This window comes from Carassius gibelio, chromosome A6 (genome assembly GCF_023724105.1).
Source record: "Carassius gibelio isolate Cgi1373 ecotype wild population from Czech Republic chromosome A6, carGib1.2-hapl.c, whole genome shotgun sequence".
NCBI lineage: Eukaryota > Metazoa > Chordata > Actinopteri > Cypriniformes > Cyprinidae > Carassius > Carassius gibelio.
This window is the reverse complement of record NC_068376.1, coordinates 27,915,121-27,939,443: the sequence shown is the minus strand read 5'-3', so window position 1 is coordinate 27,939,443 and position 24,323 is coordinate 27,915,121. Positions and strand designations below refer to the sequence as shown.

At 34.4% G+C, this 24,323-nt stretch overlaps 1 protein-coding gene across 7 annotated transcripts in view; it reads left to right on the top strand.

Annotated features, from left to right (window-relative positions):
- The window catches only part of LOC128015952 (receptor-type tyrosine-protein phosphatase T-like), a 247,730-nt gene that overhangs the window by 179,712 nt on the left and 43,695 nt on the right, over positions 1–24,323 (top strand). For 4 of the 7 annotated variants that reach the window (XM_052600218.1, XM_052600217.1, XM_052600219.1 and 1 more), the window contains 4 exons: positions 8,484–8,513; positions 13,067–13,218; positions 16,478–16,555; positions 17,504–17,539. In XM_052600218.1, coding sequence (XP_052456178.1) covers positions 8,484–8,513; positions 13,067–13,218; positions 16,478–16,555; positions 17,504–17,539 — 296 coding nt within the window. Of the gene's footprint in view, positions 1–3,071; positions 3,105–8,483; positions 8,514–13,066; positions 13,219–16,477; positions 16,556–17,503; positions 17,540–24,323 lie in introns of all 7 variants that reach the window. The other 3 variants (XM_052600216.1, XM_052600214.1, XM_052600212.1) reach the window with 1 other exon arrangement.

Here is a 24,323-nt window from a genome sequence, read left to right as displayed (position 1 = left end):
ACAGAATTTTATTATAAAATGTTTATGTAGATTTTCTAGTGGTCATGACAGCAGTAATTCATCAAATAATGGAGAAGAGCATTATAGCTTGGCACATATCCAGACACGTGCTGTAGTGAAGCACACTTTCTGCAATTCAAAGAGCCAATGTAAGTGTAAATACTGATGTTGTAAGTCCTAGTAATGTCATTGCACAATTGCTTCATTTGCATAATTCATTTAAGTGCTAAAATTAAATATACCATCAGGGGATGCAATCATTTTCAATGTGTGTGTGTTATGTTGTTGTTTTTTTATATGCAATCTCTGTATATTAAACCATGACAGCAGAAAGTATTTTAACATTAAAAAAACTACTTTAAGAACTGATTGAAATTCCTTAAAAAACATTTACTAATTTGAAAATTGTGTAACATTAGAAGGACATTAGTGAATAACTATAATCACACTAGAACCACACTGCTGTGAAATGCTATTCTTGTTTTTTCATTGCATAGTTAGAGTTTGCACTCACGCTGCATTCCTAAGATAGCTGATGAAGTTGATCATGTCTAAATGATATTATATTAACCGAAAGCTAGGAGTTTTTCACTTGTTTTTTAACACGTTTTATTGTTCACAAGGGCATAGGTGATAACCGGGCGCATTACAATAGTGGTTAAAACCACCAGCTAAATCAATAAGCTCTAATTACCATGGATTGCAAAGGAGAGCTTGACAGCATCATTGTTAATGTGTCACTGAAACTTAATGATAGATCCTTGCTATTAAAAGAGCGGGAATCAAAAGGTTAGCCATGAACGGCTTTAGTAGGTTTTCATCTTCCACAGTCGTTGAAGGAAATGCTGTTCTGTTATTCATAAGGCAGAAACTTGAGGCTCGAATATTACAATAATAGCTTGTGCTTTTATGTTTAGGAGTCATAGCAGCAGAAGTTATACGTATGCAAATACAAGAGTTCCTCAAGTCTGGATTCACACAAATAGCTCAGACTGTGGTTGGTTTGAAAACCTGAGCTGCTTCTCTGTCTGCTATCATAAAGGCAGCTACTTTTTAAGACAGTCATTTAGAGTTTGTTTATGTGATGCTGAGTTAGCAAATCCAAACTAAGAAACACAAAAATACATACTGCATGCACATATTGGATAAAATATTTTTAGTACCTTTTAAAAGTAGTTGTATCTTTCTGTACTAGTAAAAGACTATTTTGTGCAATGTTGTGTAAAATTCAGATTTAACTTTTCAATGTGAATTTGAATTGAATTTGCCATGGTTTTGTTGTTTTATCATTCTATCTGTTGTTCATTGTATCTATTGTTCTATATCGTTTGTCTATTCTAAGGCTTATAAACCTTCAAAATTAATTTAAGGCATTAAAAAAAATCTAAATCTTTCAAAAAATGTTTTGTCAAAACAACATAATTAAATAATTTTTATTTTATTTAAATAAAAAGCTTTTGTGGTTAAAATTTGTTATGTTTTATAAATGTAATAAATAATAAAATAATTGAAGAAATAAATAATATTTATTGTATTTCATTCAAATTGCAATTTTCCATCCTGTTATCCACCTTAATTAAATGTAGTAGTTGAATTAGAATTTTATTAGAATTACAATTCTCACTTCAATCTCTAATGGCACTGTAAAATTTGTTTAATTTGTGACTACCACAGTGTTGTCCATGTCCAGTTTTCTATTTGAAAGGTCAGCCATATCATTGCATACAGGCAGGGAAAATCTTCAGTTTTTAAGTATATATTATGTTGAATTTTGAGGAAATATTCAGCTGTTTAGGGAAGCAGCTCAATAAGGTTTCGAACAGACACTATAGGGCACTAGAATTGAACATTTTAAGTCTCAGAGGACTCAGGAATTCAATTTGTGATGATTGTAGATGTCTGCACTCTAGTTTCACACGAACACATTCTGTGTTCACAAGAAAAGATAAAATTGCTTATCCCTCGACTTCTTTTGATCATTCATATTTAAGCCACTAACACCAGAACTAAAGTCAGGCGATGATGAATTGCAGCATTTTAGATGTCTTTTGGTCACCATGAATTATTTCTGTGACATCAGAAATGCTTGCAACCTCATAAACTATGCTTTTTTATCTCTCAGAGCTTGTGTAAAGCATGTTTTTTTAAAGGCAGGAGAGATGGACTTCATTTTTAAACTAATAATACAAGGATGAATGGAGTGGACAGGCTGAGTCTAATGGCAAATTGATGTTTTTCTTCTTGGTAGTAAATGTCCCCTCAGGCATCTTTGACCAAGCCTAAGATAGATTGTAATTAATAATGGATAAAAGTGGAATTTTGGCCTTCTGCTAGCATTGAATCACAGGAGATTTGTCTCTGGTGCTGTTCGCTTTGGATAACTAAACATACTGTACTCGACCTGAAATGAACATGAGTAAAGTCTAATGTGTTGTTTCACATTTCTGTATGCTGCCTGTAATATACAACAAGACTTATTTTTCATAAAACTTGTGTTTTGTCTCAGAAAAGCTGTCAAGAGCATGTATGGGTCACATTTAAACCCAAAATTTAAGTATTTAAACAAAAATGTCATTTTGGGGCTTTTTTTTTTTTTTCACTATTGTGAGATTGTTTCATGACAATTAAAAATTTTTCCCTTCATGTTCTTGACAGTTCAAAACTAACCTCACATGGTAATGTCAGATGTACTGTATACTGACTATGGTGTATTTTTAAGATAAATAATGCGGCTCAAAATGTAGACAGATGTTTAATGTTCTGAGACGTTTCTATGTGAGGCATGGGACAATATAACATTTCCATCTCACCCGCTCACTCAAGCTTCTCCATTTCAGCTAGAGTCAAAACTCAATGAGTTGCATGCAGCGCACTGTATACACTCACAGTTTGGTCTACCACACAGGAAACCCTCAGATGCTAATGATATTATATGCTGTGAAGTATGAAAAGGTGATGTTTGTGTGTGTGTGTGTGTGTGTGTGTGTGTGTGGGAGAGAGAGAGAGTGTTACTTAACCTCTAGACTCATACCCTGTCTTTTATTTCTCCTCCTCTGGGCTACGTCTGCTAGAGAAATCCACACCTGGAGAACTCTAAGTGTGGGGTATTGTATGTTTAATTCTAGCCACAGTGCGCATCCTGAGCCCATCAAAACACCATTTACTTTTATTTGATCCCATTTGTGTCATGTTATACACTTTTACACATTTATTTGGTTTTTGTCACATTTTGGCACATGCACGAAAACTATCATCTTGATTTGTTTGCATTAGTGATTAAATAAAGCTCTTTTCCCAAACCTGATGAGCTGCCTTGCTGCCTACTGCCTTCTTAGCCACCTGCTGTCTTAAAGAATGGACTGATTTGGAGTGTTGTACATATGCAGAACTCGTATATAAACTCATAGCTCACAACATGTGAGTCATAACTTATTTTAGGAGAATTTACCTTGCAATAATCTAATAAGCCTAAAAATAGCACAATGTTGAGTAAAATTAAAGCATTGAGATTTTTATTGCATTATCAAGTTTAGGATTGTTTTGAATGTATCATGATTTTCATGATAAAAGGCGATAAAATTAACAATGTGAAAAAAAATCTTGATTATTATTAGCATCAAAATATATCAAATGTATACAATTGAAAATGTATATGAATATTAAATTATACACCATGATAATGGTAGTGTGCTAATGTATGCTGACGTTAATTTCAAAGTCATTATGGCAGTATACATTCAATGCAATCCCAAAATACATCACGAGCTTGGTAAAAAAATAAATTACATTTCCAATGCAAGATGAATAATAGCGAATATTAAAAATCATTGTATTGCAACCCCTAAATGCATAATGAGATGAGTGAAAAACAGTAAACATAAAAAAAAAAAACTGGAATTGACGTTAGACAAATTTTGACAAGACAAAATTTGATGAGATAGATACATCAAGGATAGGTTGAAAGCAAGGAAGCTTACAAGGCAGCATCTGATGAGCGTCTGTGATGCCTTAAAATGCTGTCTCTGAAGACAGTTTACTAGGTTTTGGAACAGAGCAATAGTGGTTATTGGTGTTAATTGTGAAAGTATTACACTTTTGCTCGCTTTAAGTGTGGCCTGTGTTTAATGTGCTTTTTGTCTTGCATTCTCACTCTTTTTTATTTTTAATTGCTTGTTGTTGTGCATTGTCACCGTTAAATGTTAGAGAAATCTGCAGTGATCTGTGCTGGGAAATTTAAGGGTGGTTCTAATGTCACTACATTACCATATTAAAATAAGTTTATTTGTTGCCTGTTAGATCACCCTCTCATAAATAGCATTAGCATATGTCCCATGGTGCAGCAATTACAGTGAAAAGGGCACTTGATTCGCTCGGAGAGTGGCTTCAAATGACACTTTATACTGCAATCCGGACTAGCTGGTAATTATTCCTCTTTAATACTGTCTCAACCCTGCCTCGTGTGCTGCACTGCGCTGTTAAGCTAATATGCTATGTTCATGAAGGCAAAGGGTGATTACACCCACGCCAAGACACCTACACAAACAACTGGATTGAGGATTTAGCTTAAAGCTCTGAGGTTGCCAGGTCTTTTCTGTAATCTTACCAAATCCACACAACTGCAGCATTACTGAGAACACATTATAAAGTCAGTGCTTAAGGTCGTTTGGCTTTGATTAGAGAGGGCATCAGTAACAGGTAAACGATTTATGGTTTATGGTACGTTTTCGCATCAGAATTGTATAGGCTGTAAAGTAGCTCTTCAGAATATAGAACTAGAAATGTGTTGTAGGTTTTCTTTTCAGGCTGTTAAATAGAATGTTGTAGAACCATAAACCTATGTTTAAAAAGGTCTCTTTGAAATCCTTAAACATAACAGTGCTGAAATATTCATAGCAATATTCCATGAACTGACATGCATCGGCTGCTTTTAATAGCAATTTCTGTGATGTATTCAAGGTACTAATGTGGAAGCACTGACTTGTTTGGAATTCTTGTTCATCTTTAAAGGGGTGATTAACTTTTTAATTTCATTGTATTTAGTTAAGTTTAGTTTATTTTGTGGTCAGTTTATAACGTAGTTCCTTTTTTTTTTCCATGTTCTGGATAACAATTATGTGGCAGACTCTTTGTGACAGATTCATAAAACAGTCCATGCTGAAATGATCTGTTAAAAATAAACTTTCCTAATTTTGGGATCCTTTATTTGCATAAAATCCTAAAAGATGGAAGTAGATTTGACTTTTCAGAGATGTCATGAGGTCCAGGTGTATTATGTGAAATATAGTGGCTTCCGATTAGCCCTGCTGATAATAGACAGATGTGATGATTCAGTGTGTAATCATATGCGTAGGCAGCACAGCTTTGGTAAATTTCTCCCTCAGTCAGCATTACGATAAAGTGATGAGGGAGTTGATCGTGGACACTACTCAGTCCCAGACCATTAAACACACACTAACTTACACACATATGCACACACACCAAGAGATGTATGGCCCTGCACTCAACACACGGCAGTGTAGCTCATGGTTTCGATCGATGACAGACCGAGACTTAAAGCTATTTGACATAAATAATAGATGATTGCTATAGGAGGGCAATGTTATAGAATAATACATTGAGAGAGAGAGAGAGAGAGAGAGAGAGAGAGATGATTTAGTAGAATGGTTCATAAGAAAGTATTATTGTATTTCTATATAATAAAATCAGTTATGTGTTACCATTGTATTACTTAAAGTATCTTGAAGTGCCATGCAGATACAGACATAAATTATTACTATATTCAGGCACATATTACGACAATAATTTTGTTTTTGACATTTACAAAGGTAAAACCATGTTTTTGCACATGTACCATGATAGTTCTATTATATTCTTGTAGTTATTCTTGTATGTGAGCATCAATTACTGTAGTATATACACTAGCAAAGTACCATGGTATTGCCATCTGAAATAATTATGTTAATGGTAGTAACAGTTTGTATGTGTATGTGTGAATAGCTTAATCTGACATCCTTAGAAATAAAAATAATTAACGATTACTGTATATATATATATATATATATATATATATATATATATATATATATATATATATATATATATATATATATATATATATATATATATATATATAAATAAATTATTTTGAGCTAAATTTTGGGTTAGTCATAATTAGTTTTATATAAATGCAGTAGAAATCTTTGGCATGTCCTGATTAGACGTGTGAATCTATCCATGTGTGCACACTTCTACATGCCTGTCAGCCAATTGTGCGTGTGCATTCAAGCCTGAATGGATAAATGATCGATTTTATGATCTAATAATCCACGCTGTCTCGTTCACAGTCATTAGCTGAAATGAAGATGTATGAAGTCTTTGGCACTTTGTTAAACAAACCAATCTTTTGTCAAGTTCTGAACACTTTCTCTTACCCCGTCTTTCTCTAGTGTAAAGTGGCAGTACAGGCATATAACATCACTGTGTGTATCACACTTTCTCCTCACACCAGAAATGCGTCTCGATTCAGGAATGATGATAAATCACGGGAGAGACCACAACATAATAAAGAGGCCACTTATGCTGCGAGCTTCTCACAGTTCTACTCTATTAATATTTATGGCCACCTTCACCCGCCGTGGTGCTCTTCACTTCGCTCTCTTTTATTAATATCATCAGAACAATGTCAGCAGGCCATTTTAAAGGGCCATTGAGATGAAATGGCCAAAGATGGATGCCCCCGCTGCATATGCATGCCGCTTAACGCATCAGCCGTCTGCATCTGTTTTAGCACCGTCAGCCCATTGCAAAACACATTTTCCATAACGGCCCATATCCAAACTGTGTTTTTATTGCCTACAGAGAAGTCACAGGGTCATTAAATATATTTACTTTGGCGCTGCTTTAGCGATAAAGCGTGCAGTTTGGGTGCTATAGCTTGTTTTTATGATACACAAAGTGAGAATTTTGTCATCTCTGTGTGCCAAAGAGTAACTCTGACAGGCTGATGCATGGATATTCGGCTTTGTATTATTGGAAAGGTTTTTGCAAAGTGGCAGGTTTTGAAGATTATTTGTAGTGTACAAACATGTTAATAACTCTGGTTATTAATACTGTATATGGTTTCTTTAGCAGCTTCATACATGGTGGGAAATTTGGAGAGATATTTCTATATTGTTAGCATGAAATGCAACAACACAGGTCGAAACATGATTACTTTTTTATATATACAGTATATTTATTGTTTTAATTCAGTGTAAAGGTTTGCACTATATATATATATATATATATATATATATATATATATATATATATATATATATATATATATATATATATATATATATATATATATATATATATATATATATAATATAATAAAATGTTAATATTAATTTCCAACTTATTTAATTTATATTCTTTATTGATTGATTTATATGGTTTGACTAAAATGGCAAAATTTTTCATTTGTATATTGTAAAAAACGAAGCATGCACCTCATGGAAGATATGTTTCCGAAGAGCGATGAAAAGCAGTGAGCGCAGTCAGGAAGCAGACGGCCACAAAGTCACTAACTGACAACTTCGCTTGCATATCATCACCAGTATTACAGTTAATCGAATCACCATTAGCAGACACCATCTGGTCTTTATTATCGTATCAGGCTGCTATCGCTGTCCTAGCTTGCCGTATGTCTTTACCTGGAAGGAACCGGTCCACAGAGACTTCAACACTGAGACACGCTGATGACAAGGCCTCATTTCGGAGTAGCAAATGCGTGATGTGTTCGCCAACTGCTTTTGGTGTCTCTTGTCCTCCTCCTTTCTCTTTCTGTCTCTGTTGAGCTCTTAACAGAGAACAGAGCTACAACATGTCTGTGAAACACCCACCTTTCCTGTTCATCTCTTTAGCTGTCCAAACACACACTCCCACCAGTAAACTACTCCTTTTTTTTGTTCTCTTTCACACTTTTTTTTTCACTTGAAGGGGAGCCAGATGTGCAGTTTCATACATTTCATTTATTATCAAATTATCATTTTTACAGATTTACTGTTACTATTACTGATGCAAAGGCCATTTGCAAACCTAAACTTACAGTCTCAGGCAACAGAAATCTATAGCATAGCTACATGAAGCTGCATTGCATATTCTTGTCTAAATAAAACAGCATGTAACAGTGGCAAGTTTTACTATTTTTTTATCATTATGCATCTCTTTATTTACAATACTGATCACTAATCAATGTGTTTATCCTTTTTTTGGTTCCTTTTTTATTTTGGTTTATATTATTGTTTTTTATTATTATTTTAATTGTGGTATTTTTGTATTCCCATATCTAATGACTGTACATTAATTTGCTTTTTATAATATTGTTTACATTTTATATTAACTTTTTTATGTTCATATTAAATATATATATTAAATGTTTAAATTCTGTAACATTTTTTTGTTGTTGTTTTTGTTTTGTTCTTATCTTGCTGCTCCAGAAGAAATGCATATTCCTACTCTTATTACCTGTAAGTAGCATTAAATACAGAACATAACCAACCATCCTTTTTTTTGTTCATCATTTACTAATAGCTTTTACTAAGTACTTTTAACAATCCCTGAGAAATAGTAAAACCTCCTTAGTTCATTATAAGAAAAAAGTGAGAGAACAAAATAAATGAAAATCAAGTTAAAGTTAAGTGACAATTAGTATTCGTACCAGATCCAACTTTGCCATGTCAGACAAAGCTTTTTTAAATTGTAAGCTTTTTTAATTGAAGACAAGTTACATTTGAAATTAACTCTTGAGTCAGTATTATATATCACACTTTGCTCCAATGTTTTAACATCGCAGAACTTCCATTTTCTTGCAAAACAGTCAATTTTGACCCATAAACCATCTTATGCACTATATACCTACAAGTTTTTCAGATTGCTTCGAAACATAAGTAGTCCCAGTTATAAATTGCACTCATGTGCACATAAATTGATGTTTCTCCACTGTTATCTAATTATTATTGACTTCATGCTAGTTCAGGTCAAATCTCTTTGGTCTGTGGACTCCACCTCTACTTTTTATTACTTTTCCATTACACTATTCGGCGTTACCTTTACGGTTATGCCTGCCTCAGCATTTACTGCACAGGATTCTTTCATTTGCTCTGTGTTCAACAGAGCCTTGCTGCAGGATGTTTACCTCATGCATTAAAGGATTTAAAAGCTCAGATTCACAGTCAGACTACTATGTGCATTCTCACCACTCTCTCCCTGCTCCTGAAATATAGATGAAAGAAAGAACACAGCCAGGAGGAGCTCCTTCAAAAGGATATCATCTGAGAGGGCCTAGACAGACAGCTACAAGCTAAAGCTAACCATGACGCCAATATATTCCCCAAATCCAGAGACAGAGTCGTTCTCATATTCAGCAGGGTTATGTATCAGCATGCATTTTCAGAGTTAGTAAAGCGATCAATGTGCATCTTCACTTTTGTCCTTGCACTTACAAACTTTAAAAAAAAAGCCAGATAGGAAAGAGATTTTGACTTCCCATAAATCATATAATAATAAAATAATAATAAAAACTTCCGGTTTGTAATTTTGTGCAAATTAACACTCTCCAAGTACCAAATGCGAGTAAAAATATTTTTTGGCAAGTGTATCAAACCGTGTTACTCACCACTTTGCCGGTAAGTGTTTTTATTAATTCTAACCATGCCTCAGAACGTGGTATGGTTTGGTGTGATCATCAAATTGCAAAGACTGTACTGTTATTATATAAATTTATAATCTTATGTGCTGTGTTGTGAACTTTTCCCATAAGCAGCTCATGATAACTTAGAGAGGCTCGGTTCACAATACATGCGGCTCCACACAAACCCAATCTCTGCAAGTGCTGTGAGTTTCAGTTGCTTATAACGTGCATTTGAAAATATAACAGGACCCAAATATTTTCCCAAATTTGTAATGAGCATCATTTACAGTACTGTACATGTCTGTTGTCAATTAAAGGGATGCATTTAATAAAAAAAAAAAAATTTTAAATCCCCTGCAGTTTTCTGCCAAACTAAAAGCTCTATAGTTAAACTTTTGAAAGCAAAAAAAAAAAAAAACTTAAATATAAAAAAGAAGAAAATAATTATTATTAATAATACTAATAACAAAAGTTTTATGGCTGGAAAATATTTAAAGTATGGCCACTAAATTTACTCAAGTCATCAGGCTTTGGCAGATGTGGCAAAATGTTATTTTTAAGCACTGCTTGTACTTTTGCATGCAACAGTACATGCATCTGAGAAGATAGTAAGACATTATGCTTGCCTTAGCACCTTTCAAGATTTCTAAATATCCTTTATATTATTCACTATTGTTCAGTTGCTTGTATGCACAAAGTTAACTTTTAGGACATGGCGTTAGCGAGGACAAGGTCATGGGTTTGATTCCCAGGGAATACGATGTTAAATTTATATTGACGTGTTTGAATGCACTTAAGTCACTCTGGATAAAAGAATCTTCCAAACTTGTAAATGCATGCACACACCAAGTTATGGAGTAGACATTGTGATGCATAAGGAATAGACATTACCATCACCATATACACTGAACAAAATTTTAAATACAACACTTTTGTTTTTGCCCCCTTTTTTCATGAGCTGAATTCAAAGATCTAAGACTTTTTCCATGTACACACAAGGCCTATTTCTCTCAAATATTGTTCACAGTTCTGTCTAAATCTTTGTCAGTGAGCACTTCTCCTTTGCGAGATGATTCATCCACCTCACAAGTGTGGCATACCAAGATGCTGATTAGACAGCATGATTATTACACAGGTGTGCCTTAGGCTGGCCACAATAACAGGCCACTCTAAAATGTGAAAAAATTATTTTGAAAAAAAATTTCAGTGTATATGGTTATAGTAATGTTTATTCCTGATGCATCACCATGTCTACTCCACCGATTTGTGTGTGCATGCATTTACAAGTTTGGCAGATGCTTTTATCCAAAGTGACTTAAGTGCATTCAAACACATCAATATAAAAGTAACAACGTATTCCCTGGGAATCAAACCCATGACCTTGTCCTGGCTAACACCATGCCCTACAAGTGAACAATAGTGGTTAATATAGAGGATATTTTGAAATCTTCTACAAGCTTACTAATACAAGTCACGCTGCCTTGACTTTGCATGTTCTGCTGTCAGAAATGCATATGTCTTTGTATTATATCCTCCATTCAAGTTTTAGCTCAACCAAGTGTGATATGCTTATTAAAGAACATTTGGTGAATTTTATGCATGAATGATGAATCAAGCCAGATTTTACAGCTATCCCCTTATTGTTCCCCCTCTCTCTCTTTCTCTTTTACAAAAAAACATTAACAAAATTTGGTGCTATAAATACTGTTTATGGTGATCTACAGTAACTATATTATAGCCTCCACTTTTAATGAAGTGCTGCGCTGACATTCATTAAGGATTATCTATAGTTTATGCCACTTGCAATATGTCCAGAATTTGACACTTGAAACGAGACACATTAATGCAGCAATCAGTGGGTTTTATTGTCTGATGGCTGTTGTATTACAAAATACTGTGACCTTCAGCATACACTGTGGGATGAGCCAATGGGTTGTTGAATAGGCAGGGAGCACACTAGGTTTTGGTATAGAGTTTGTGCATTGCAGTTTCTACAATGAAATCTCAACACTTTATAGCCATCACATTGATACTTTGCTGCTTAATTGGAAAGTCGTGAGCCCTCTCTTATTGCTTCTTGGTGTTAAGACCTGCTTCTGAACACTTTCCGTCCTCTTTTGATCCTCATTCACCAAAGACCAATGTTACTGAATTTATTTCCCAACCTAGCTAAAATGGCCCCAATTTTAAAGGTTGCCCTGGTTTTTGAGGAAGCTGAATCTTTATTAGGGTTTATTTATATTTTTTTTTTCAAATTCCCAGCAGAGAAAATAAGAAAACAAAGAGTTAATATCAGCTCGTCCCCGTAAGAGAAGCAAGCACATATTGAGGTCAAATGGTGTTCTGTGGGACCTGGAGAATCAGAGTCTTTTTATTGGATGACTCCAATCCATTGCTGACAGTAATATCTTCCTTGGAGTTCTGCAAGTGTGGGGAGACCTCAGCTTATGAACAGCAAGACAAATCAAAGACCTGCAGAAGTGAAGTCTGCTGCCTTTATAAAGACTGCTGAAGATTATTTGTTTTTTTGATCGGTGGAATGAGAACAGGAAATGTTGCAAACCACATTTTTCAACTTCACAGCTCAATGTGTCAAAGTAAGAACTGCTAGGTCACTTATTCAACATATCACAATTTTAATTAGGATCAAATACATTCATAGTGATATACATCTGTAGTTATGAAACATTATAGCTGTCATCCATATGTGCGCTGCTCATTTCAACAATTCTATACTGACCCTTTATGAGAAAGCGTTACGATATATAAATATATCATTAACGTATTTGTTTGCATTATCTACAAGTCAATGTGTTTATGTACAACTTTTTCCTGATCAATAGACTTGTAGTGTTCAATTAGCTTTGTTCTGCATGGCAAGGTTTTGAGTTTCTCTCTCTTGATTTGAGTAGGTTTGTGATTTTTGTTCTCTATCACTTGTGGGCATATATCACTGCAGAATATATATTTTAGATTATGTTACATAAATATTTCAATCAATGCCATTGGAATAGAACGATGGCTCACGTCTTGTCCTCCATGTGCCCAGTGTCTGTCCGTGTGTGTTTGTCTTGTATATCTTATATGTCAGTTTACAGCAGTGTTGTGACAGTGCTTTGGTTAAGTGATGTATATTGTTATTATTATACTCCTATACTGTTCCGTTTATGCAATACATAAATGTCTAAACTAAAACCAGCAAGTCTAGCAGTAATGAAGCTGATAACTGATTTTAATAGCCTTTGTTTAATCCAAAAAAAAAAAGTGATTTCTTTCACCTGTTTAGACATTAGTTTAACAGTTTGCACTAGCCAAGAGCATTGCAATGACACTGAAGTATCTTATTTTGATCTTATGTATAATTGTGTCCTGTTGTGGATGGATTTGAAGGAAACTAGCTAAAAAACAGAAGGAAACGGCCAACAGCAGCACGCAGAGAGAGATGGGGCCTGTAGGCACAGCAGATAAAAGCACTGGAAAAGTCAGCACGTTACACAAGGACGATCCGTTCTCCACCAGCAACCAGGACCTCAACGGATTCTGTGAGTTCAGCAAATATTGTGCTGTGACATTACTGGTCTGCCCTGTTTTTTTGTAGAATCTCTGTTTGTTTTGAATGTGTCTGTGCTCTAATAACAGTATGGGTTAGAGAAGGGCATTGGCATTAACCACTGAATAATGAAAGAATGAATGAAGACACAAATGAAAGAATGAATCAATTAATTAATTTACAAAAAATTAGCAAATTAAAGAAAAGCGAATTTCACATAAAGAATGCATGAATGAATGAATGAATGGATGAATGAATGAACAAAAAGTTCAAATCAGTTAATAAATAAACACATTTAAGTTAATTAATACATGAGTGAAATATTGCACATGTAAATAAATGATTAAATGAAAAATGTAATGAATGAATAAATTAATACTTGGATGAATAAATGGATAGATTAACAAACAAATGAACCAATTAGCAATGCATTGAAACTATTGAGCTGGAATACAATACAGCAATATTTGTCATACGTGCACAATCTTTACTGAACATTATTTGTATCATGCCTCCCGTCCAATAATCTCAGTACGGTTTGTTTATTTCTGAAGATCTCAGCTTTCCAATTCTGTCAATTTAATCGTGAAATTAAAATAATAAAGGTGTGTTGACACTCTTTAATGTGGCGTGACAGACTACTAAAGGCTAATTAGTTTAAGTGGCACATGAACCAACCACCTACTACTAACTATAGCTCAGAATAAACATGAATGGGCATCAGATGATTTGTTGAAAGATAGAGTATTAACTTCCTGTTCGATCAGACCTTTTTCACAGGTTCTCTTTAGAGAACTTCTTGCTCTTTTCCACCAGTCTCAAAAGTCAAAGTCCACAGGTCATATAATCACCACGTTCCCCAAATACCAGGATCTTCTGGAGTAGCCGCAGTGTGTGTGAGCCAATCTCAAGACTCATTATTGTAATCACGCAAACCTCCTGCATGTCCCACCATCACACTGATGAGCTCAGCAAGCCCTAAAAGGGGTCAAAAGCGGTCAACAATCTATCATTTTAACACAACTCACCATTCTCCTTGATTGTTTTCACTAAGCGTCCATCAGGAAACCAAATGACGGGACGCCTCTGTCTCACACCTGCCCATCACACATCTGAACGTCGCCCACCATAGAGAGCTATTTTGTAACTTAATAGCATGGACCAAAGCGTTCTACATATCAAGAGACTTTGCTATTGACGTGCTGTTTTAAGAGGTGCTGGAGAAGAATAGCAAGTGGCATTTGGACTAGGCGTTTTTTCCTTCTCTCTCTTTCATTCTCAGTTTTAAGTGGGCTCTGGCATGCTGTGAAAGGGCTGTAATTAGGATGGGTCTTTCTGAGTTGCTTTCTGCACAAAATGTCACTGTGGCCTTTGTGTACAGAGTAATTTGAATGGAGCTGGAAGAAGAGGGGGCAACGGAGTATAAGAGCAAGATGCACAGAGAGAGAGAATGTCATTATGCATAATGATCACATTTATTTCCTTTAAAATCAACACTGATTGGCAATGTGTTCTGCATGTTTAGTGTTTCTCAGTTCTTTTGAATGTCATTGGTCAGTGGATGTGCAAATGCAGTTCATTTGAATGTTTATTTCGGATCATTACAGGCTCAGAGTAATTGGAGGCTGTTGTTGTATCTGTTATGTATCTAATGATCTGAGAGTCACTATTACTGAACAAGTACAGCCTCTTTATTATAGACGTGTGTTGGAACAGAAACAATCTAGAACTCAGTCCAGCTCATAACTGCTGTTTGTGAGCAGTTCTTTATAAAAATAAATACATTTAAAAAAAAAGCCTAGTAATACACTATGAGAGACCATACACTTTCATCTAAAACTTTAAACATGCTGTGGGTAATATCTGTGTTGGAATTGCAAAAATCATTATTTGTTTCTGACTGTATTATTTAAAAATATTTTTCTTAATCACTGTTTTGTCTTAAAATATAATATAACTTTCTTAAAATGAAAGAATATTAAAATAATGTACAATTCTTAAATGTTTAAATAAAAAACTAGTTTGATAATATATATATATATATATATATATATATATATATATATATATATATATATATATATATATATATATATATATATGGCTTGAAAAGCAGTGCATGTGCTGGATTTACAATTTTTTTGGCCCAGGAATCTACTGCTTTTCTTCACAGTTTTACACTGATTGTAGGAGGAAAATCTTTGGAGTGTAGTATGTGTTGAACTTTGTAAATGACATGCCTTCCAATTTCTGAAGCCTTTTCTGTGGGCACCAAATTATTGCAGGCCTTAATATCTCATATATTGTAATTTTATTTTTCTCATTTTATATCCAGTCCTCCCTCTCACTGGCTCCACAGTTACAATCACACATCATTATTATTATTTATATATATATTTTTCCATCTGGGCTTTTTGAAGACGATGCAGCAGAAGATGTGTGAAATAGAGATCATAGTGATCCCAGCCTACACACTCAGCATTTTAGCTGCATTACCATTTAAATGAACACAAAGACACCTGCCTCAACCTTCCACTCTTCAATGCTCTCGATCTCACCCTGCTGGCCCGTGAGCTTTTGCTTCCAAAACACATTCTGTAGAGATCCTTATGTGAGTAAATGCATATGCGCCGGCACATGTGACACATGGGGATTTGTGTAAAGGGAGATCTGGAGTGATAGGTGACTAAAATGGAACGTAAAAGTGATATGGGCTTCAGCTGAGAAGAGTAAAAGAAGGTTACTGGAGTGAGTGAAGCTCTAGGAGTGTGTTTTGTGACTTTCATTCACTTGTAGTGGGAGTCACTGTAAGAATATCTATATATTTTTCATAGGTGTAAATAAAACAATGATTATTGGAATATATTTTATTATTTAAGTTTTTCTACTTCAAAATGTCATTTTAAATCAATGCGTTACTTGCTGTTTCTTTGCAATTGTTTGTAAACTTTTTTTTTCAGTCTACATTTTTTATTGTTTAGAAATCCACTGTTTATTCTGAGTTAGGATATTCATGTGTATATGTTCAAAATAGTCCATGACATTTAAAGGTCTTGTTGACTGCAGAAAGATGCAGCTGATTAGTGCAATATCAGCCTCCTTCCTGGAAAGAGACCTAAAAACCATTTGTTCTGTTGCCACTGTGATTCTGTCACAATATGACACAGCTATTAATCTGGACATGATGTGGTGTTTTATAGACATGTGCAGCGTGTGTAAGTACTAAGTGCCCTTCTCTCTGTCTTTCCCAGCCGCCTCTTCTCCATGCTCCTTCTCCATCCCGGGTAAAGCCCTCCAGAGTAAAACCCTCCTCAACTCCTACTACTCAGGTGTGTGGCTTCCTATTTTGAATTGGTCCATGTAGAACAATTCCTGGACTGGTAACCAAAAGATTTGAACTGTATAATGTATCAGCAAGCCAATCACAGAACTTGAACCTCACAAAGCTCTGAACATTTCCTACAACTTACTTTTTGATTTGATGATGCTTTTCAGTAGCCAGTAATAATGCAGTACTCTTATTTCATATATTTCATATTTTAAAAAAATTAAAAAAATAAAATAAAACTCAAAAACTGAATTAGTCTGCAAACGATTCATTCAGACTGGTTTTGTGAAATGGATCAACCGATTAACTGAAAATATCTAGCTCAAAAGAATGATTGATTCATGAACTGGACATTGTATCAACTCATGAAGATTTGGAATATAATGCAGTCATATATGATATACATTTTGATAGTGTTTTGCATCCTTTTCGAAGCTTTGATAGAACCATTATATTCTTTTTTTGTTACATGAAAGAAAAACAATTAGGTTTAGAATAACATGAGGGTAATTAAATGACAGAATTATTTTTTTTCTGAACTTCAACAGTGTAACACATACATATACACACACACACACACACCCACACACACACACACACATATATATATATATATATATATATATATATATATATATATATATATATATATATATATCGTATTTCAAAATATTTAGATTTGCATTTTCATTTCTATGTAGCTTAAATGTATTATTTCAGTAATTTATTATTTTATAATATTAATGTATTTATTAAGTAATTATAGTACTTATTTCTTTAAATGAAGTTATATTATTTAATTTAATTTCAGCTTTATTTAAATAAACAATTTGTAATATTTTTAGTTTACAATAACAACCGCTTTATTAACCCTTAAAAATATCAGAACAATACTCTACAGCAAAAGTTGTGTGGCACTTATGTCAAGTTTTATTGTTTTTAATTGCAGTTTCTAAGGAGCCGGTCCCTGCCACAGCATCCATAGGTAAGACACTTTTCCTCCTCTGCTGACTCTAAATCACACTGTTCAGTTCTACACACATCGATTATGTTAAACAGTGTCTTCTGTGTATTTTAATGTAAATGTATAATGAAGATGACAAAATGAATACTCACAGGTGAATCACTATTAAGCATATAGTTTCATTCAAGAGTCATAAAGAATGGGTTCAGATGATGAAAGATCATAACATTGATCGTTGAAGTCAAAAGCGGGTGCCCGAGACTTTCGTCCAAGTCCGATCAAATTAACTGCAGCTTGTAATTTAGTGGCAGCTGAATGTGGTTTAAGTGAGGAGTCGGTGGTGTTCTCCTCACACTGATGTCTCCGTCCCACACTGAGACAGATTAGAGGAATGAAAGCCCTCTGTCAGTTCAAACAAAGTCTACGTTTATATCCCAATGTGTGGAAAGTGATTTGAATCAGATCGTTCATCGGAATGCTAATTTTCAGATTTGGCAGATTGGTGTGTGACACACACACACTCCTTCCCATGACGAGGGAAGTTGTGGCCTAGTGGTTAGAGAGTATGACTCCTAACCTTAGGGTTGTGGGTTTGAGTCTCAGGCTGGCAATACCATGACTTGGGTGCCCTTGAGCAAGGCATCGAACCCCCAACTGCTCCCTGGGGGCCGCAGCATAAATGGCTGCCCACTGCTCCGGGTGTGTGTTCACGGTTTTTGTGTGAGTTCACTTTGGATTAAATGCAGAGCACAAATTCTATGAGTATGGGTCACCATACTTGGCTGAATGTCACATCACTCACTTACTCACACTCCCTCATGTATTTTTAAAGGCAGATTGACAATTTCACAGCCAATGGCAATAGCTCATAATGAAGACTTCTCCATCCTTCCATTCTGTCTTTACCTTGTTTCTTCCTTCTCTCCATCCATTTTATCATCTCATTCTTTCTTTTGATTGTTTGTTCATCTTCCTGTCTTTTGTTGTTTGTTGATTTGATTTACTTCCTTTCTTTCATTTAATCTTTCATTTGTTAGTTCAGTTTTTCTTCCTACCTCTAAAGTTCATTTATTCCTTTAATTTCTTTTTCACTTGTCTTTCTTTCTTTCTTGTGTTTCAATTTATCATTATTTCTCACTATTATTTATAATTTCCAGTTATTCATCTTCAGTGAAACCTTTAAGAAATACTTGCAAAAGATCAAATAGTAATTGGATTTCATCAGTGTCCCAAATTTACAGTAAGAGTTTGCAGATTATTTTGACATGTTTGTCATTACCTTCACTGGCTGGCGTTCTTTGGATGAAAACACACTCCCTTTAGCAGCTAGAGTGAACTAGAGTACTTCAGCTCCACTGCTGACACTTTCAAGTTTTTCCTGGTCACGCAAAGCTTCATCCTTTACTCGTTCTTCAGGAGATATTGAAAGCGTTCTTTACAGTCAGCTTTTGAAAAGGGATTTCTGATAGATATCTCGGTGGGCTCGGGGCTTATTCAGTCCAAAAGCTCCTTTCAAAGGTTCACTCTAAAAGGTTCAGATGCAGGGGTCTCTAAACACGCACCTCTGATCCTGACAGCTTCTAGTAGGAGTTTGAAAACTCTCGCTTTAAGCTACACTCAGCAGCGAAGACCACGACTCCCCCTATACACATACACACTCAACGCCAATAGACCACTGAGAGCAAACGTATTTACAGAGGTTATGAAGGTGGAGACGGCTTGGAGATGGAGAAAAGAGAAAATGAGCACACAGGCAGTGTATTAAAGGAAGAGAGAGGGAGAGCAAAATGAGAAAAAAAAAAACATCAAGCACTAGGGGATTTGAATCAGGTGTTTTATCAACTGAACCAAGACAATGTGGACTGTGAGATATGTGTAAACTGGATGTCAAACATGCCACAGTCATACATTCACATTCATGCCAAACTGACCCATTCTGATCCCAAGTCCAGGGATGAACGGAAAAATACTAGAAGAAAATCTGAGATTAAGGGAGTGCAGTAGAAGGTGATGGAGGATAAAAGATGAATTGCAGTGAGAGGGAGTTAATAGAGGATTGGGAAGGAGGAAGAAAGGAATGGATCAGAAGAAAAGAATACAAGTGGGATTTTGAAAATTCTGAATAATTTCCAAAGCACCATACACAGAATGGCACATGTCTATTTTCATGACTGTAGAGTTAAAAAAAATGCGGGAATGACTTTTTGCAAGCAGGAATTAGATGTAAATTCTCTCTGCTGCAGTGCGTCAGTCACACTTTACAGGAAAGCAAGTGAGTAAATGCATAAATACACTGTTTGAACAATTCATACCTCAATAATATAGCGGTTCATCTTTTGCTCCACAAGGTTGACCTAAAATACAGTAACTTTTTGTAAAATATAATTACAATTTAAAATAACAGTTTTCTATTTGATTATATTTTAAAATGTAATTTATTCTTGTATTGCAATGCTAAATTGTCTGTATCACATGAACCTTCAGTATCATTCAGATATGCTGAGTTGCTGGTCAAGAAACTTTTCTGATTGTTATCAACGTTGAAAACAGTTCTGCTGCTTAGAATTTTTTTGGAAACCATGAGACAAGGTTTTTTTTTTTTTTTTTTTTTTTAAACAAAAAAAAAAACAGCATATATTTGAAATATAATTTTTTGTAAGATTGTAAAAGCCCTGGACCACATGAAAAATCAAAATGAATTTGATTTCTCTAAGTTTTATTGTGCACAATTCTTCAGAGCATGTTGTTCCACATAAAGTGTTTGTAATTTAGTTGAAAAACATAAGGATTTGCTTAGGAAGTAACTTTCTCTGGTGATTTTATTGTTTGAACTCATATATTGGCCTGCTTTTTCATTATGTCAGGGTAATAAGACCATTTCGCTTAAATGTTAAATTGCTTTAAAAGTAAACAATTTTAGAGAAAAGAATGGAGAATACACTTAAGATTGAAATGATCTACAAAACAAAGGTTGAATTGATTCTAGAGCCTAGCAAGCACTGCAATAAGTACTGATTGTTTTAAGAAGAATTGAAAAGGTGAAATCGAGTCGAGGGTTAAGATAGTGAGATGGAGAGAAGATAAATAAAGCCACCTGTACAGATAAAAGAATGAGGCATTAAATGAAGAAAAAGGTCTTTTCATTCTTTTTTACAGACCCCATCTCTCGCTCCCAGTGAGGGCGGTCATATTTCTGTTCTGGAGATGCTCCCTGCCGAAACGATGTCTCTGAGATTACGAGGTTGAGAAAGACTGGCAGCCCCTAATCATTTATAAACCTGCCTATTATATGGGGCTTCCAGTTCATTTACAGGCTATCGATCACGGTGCAGAAAGAAAGCCTTTGTAATCACATACAGGAACTGGGAGACGTGTTTCTTAAAATCATTTCTCCTGTAATCCACGCAGAGATGATCATCAAGGTTACTGATGAGTAGTCTAGGTTTTGCACCTGGGAGAGAGAACATTGTGTAAGAAAAAGAGAGGATAATGGTAGAGAAAATAGGGTGCATGCAGTGTTTTAGAGCAGATAAAGAGTGAAAGATTTAGATGTTGTAGAGGAGTGTAGATATCTTTAGGATCGATGGAAATGAAAAAAAAAACAGAATGGAGGAACAGAGAAAGGAATGGAGAGAGAGAGAGAGAGAGAGAGAGAGAGAGAGAGAGAGAGAGAGAGAGAGAAGGGTTTGGTTTCATGGAGAAACAATAGTTTTAGAGGCTGGAAATGGATAACCCACTGAGGGATGTCTGTGATTCTGCTGGTTAGCTGAAAGACGCCTGGCGACACCAGCTTAACTCTGATAATGGCATTCAGAGGAATGATATTACTCAAAGATCGATCTTTCATAGCTTAGGAGACTTACAGGAACAAAAAAATAGACGTAAATAAGATTGTTGACATGTTGACATATTACTACAATTTGAAATAGCTTACTATTTGAATATATTTTCAAATGCATTTTATTCCTGTGATGCAAAGCTGAATTATCAGCTGCCATTACTCCAACATTTCTTATCAATGTTGAAAACATTTTCTGTTTAATTGAATTGAATGTTTGTGAAAACCATGATAGAACGTTTTTAACATTATAAACGCTCCACTATCATTTTTGATCATTTGAATGCATCCTTACTGAATAAAAGTATTGAAACTTTTGAATTATAGTGTATATATTTAAAGAGTCTACTTGCAGATTACTTTTTCAAATTTGTAGCCAAGGACAAAAAGTTTGACATAGAGAAGCATCTTATTGAATGTTTTATATATTGCGACAATGCCAGTGCTAACACTTATTATACTTTGCTAATAATTCAAGTAACTTTACCTTGACAGCGCTTTCTACATACAGTATACACATATTATTTAAGAGGTTTATAGTTCACGTTTATTTTCCTCCATATACCCTCAGCCATAAGAGACCCATTCACATATGACATTTGAAAGTCATTTACAACATCATTATTTAGTCACCTGTGTTTTGTTGTGACTTGTCAGGTAATTATTGTTAATGGCAATATCACTTTATCATAATATAACTGTGCATGCTGATAATTGAGCTTTAATGTGATTTTAGCTCTAATACTCTGAATGCATATAATGCAATGTCAACAAAAAGTTAATGCTCAAATGAAGAGGCCATTAAGGGACAGAACAGGACCAAAATTAGACAATTTTATCCGAAAGAAGAATAGTCACTTGGCATAGCCAATGTCTGTCTTTCTCTCTTTCAGTCAATGTGACAGGAATTTTAGAACGGTAATATAGGCCAATACATGCATTGGAGTTGTGCTGTTGCAGGACATGCTGTGTATTTTTACATCTCTCAAAATGATGATCCTTGTTTAATATTTTAATGGGGGGGGGGGTGAAGTCAGTTCTCCTCAGGTTCTTAGCAAAAGAACCTTCATGTTTCAAACTGTCACTGTATTTTTATTTATTTATTTTTTTATAGCGTTCATTTTAAACAGTATTAATGTTACTTTATCATATCAAAAACCTATTTTTTTTGCACCTGTGAGGAATGCAGAGAGAACATTGTGTTAGAAGATATGATTAGAATTTGAAAATGTGCAATATATTAGAAAATGATTTAGACATGGTAGAGAGTTTTGTATAAAAATGCATTTTTGCCCTGTGTGAGTCACATCTAGCTAACTAATAATTAAAAAAGTATGCAAAGTATTATTATTGATCCATATTATTTCATGCATTTTTATAGGAATATAAATATGAAGATGTAAAGCATAAACATCATAAAACAATTAATCACATTTCCACATTTAAATGTGTTTTTGTTTTATTACTGTAATAACATTATTAATGAATAAACATTCTTCAGACAATTTAATTATTTTACTGTTTTGTACAGAAAATACACACTTCATCTTTGATCGAGGGAGGCATGATTTATGTTCCCCATCATCTTTAGGTGTTTTTATCCCAAAGGACCTCACAGTAAAATCTAATAATGATTCAGTATAATTTATTTATGAACTGTACTCTCTTTTTTTAACTCATAACTGTCGGAACTCATCATCCTGAAGATTCAAAATTACTAAACCTAAATAATTATCCATAATCTACATATATGAAGTCACCTTAAATGTGCAGTTGACCTTTCATATCTAGAGCAGGAGTTCTTCGATCTTTCTCAGGCTTGGATGTGCCAGACGCGTGGTTTTAACAACATAATACACCCACTGGGCCACCACTTTGAGATTGACTCAATGCTGCTGAGACAAAAACACATGAATTATTAATTAATTTAAAAAATGATAGATAGAGGGAAGGAGAAAGGCAAAAGGAGGGGCAGTAAATTGAGAGACCTTAGAATCTCATACTACTCTTTTTTTCTCTTTTAGTGTTTATATGTTGGCGCCTAAGTCAATAACATATTTTTCCACCATACATTTGCATTGACCAATATGAATATTATGACCTGTAATTTTCAAATATTTTTACTTTGTGAACAATAGTTTGTTTTAGAACTAAATTTGTAAAGGTTTTGTGAATATTTGTTATCATTTTATGAATGCACATATGCATTTATTTATTCACGCAGTTTATGCAGTTTATGTCTAACTGTCAAGCTTAAAATGTTAAGCTTTTCGTTGGCTCTTGTCTTGAATTGTTGACTTGAAATGTAAATATTGGTAAAAAAAAAAAAAAAAAAAAAAAAAAAGTAAATTGAATAGTTCACCCAAAAATGAAATTTGTATTACTTACTTATGTGCAACATAAAAGAAGTTATTTTGAAGAATGATGGTAATATAGCATTGACCTCCACTGTATTTTTGTCCATATAATGGAAGTCAATGGGAACCGTAACTGTTTGCTGCCTAATAAGCAGCAAATTATATGCAAAATATAGGCAAATTGTTTTAATTCCTAAACAAATATCAAAGCTCACAGTTCAGTCAGATCCGAATGATGTTTTGTGTGCTGATTGTGAACCAGTTCAGATTCACTGAGCAGTCTTAGCATCTCTCTGCTAGTTACTTTTTGTGTCCTGAGGCTACGATTCTGGCATAATTGTTTTCTTCGTAATACATTTTTGCCGCTTTTTCCTACTGGCACTAAAAATACTACGGTCCTAATTACTTGTATTTTGCTATGTCGAAAGCGTGATGTTTGGTATGGATTTTACATTTTTTGTGTATAATGAATTTTCAGGGCAATTAAGATGCAAATAGCCATATTAATAATTTGTCAAGTAATTTTCCATCACTCTGTTATTCTGAATGATGCTTTAGCCGGTTAAAGCAGACCATATTAAAAATTCTCTGTCATTTGCTTCCTCCATTC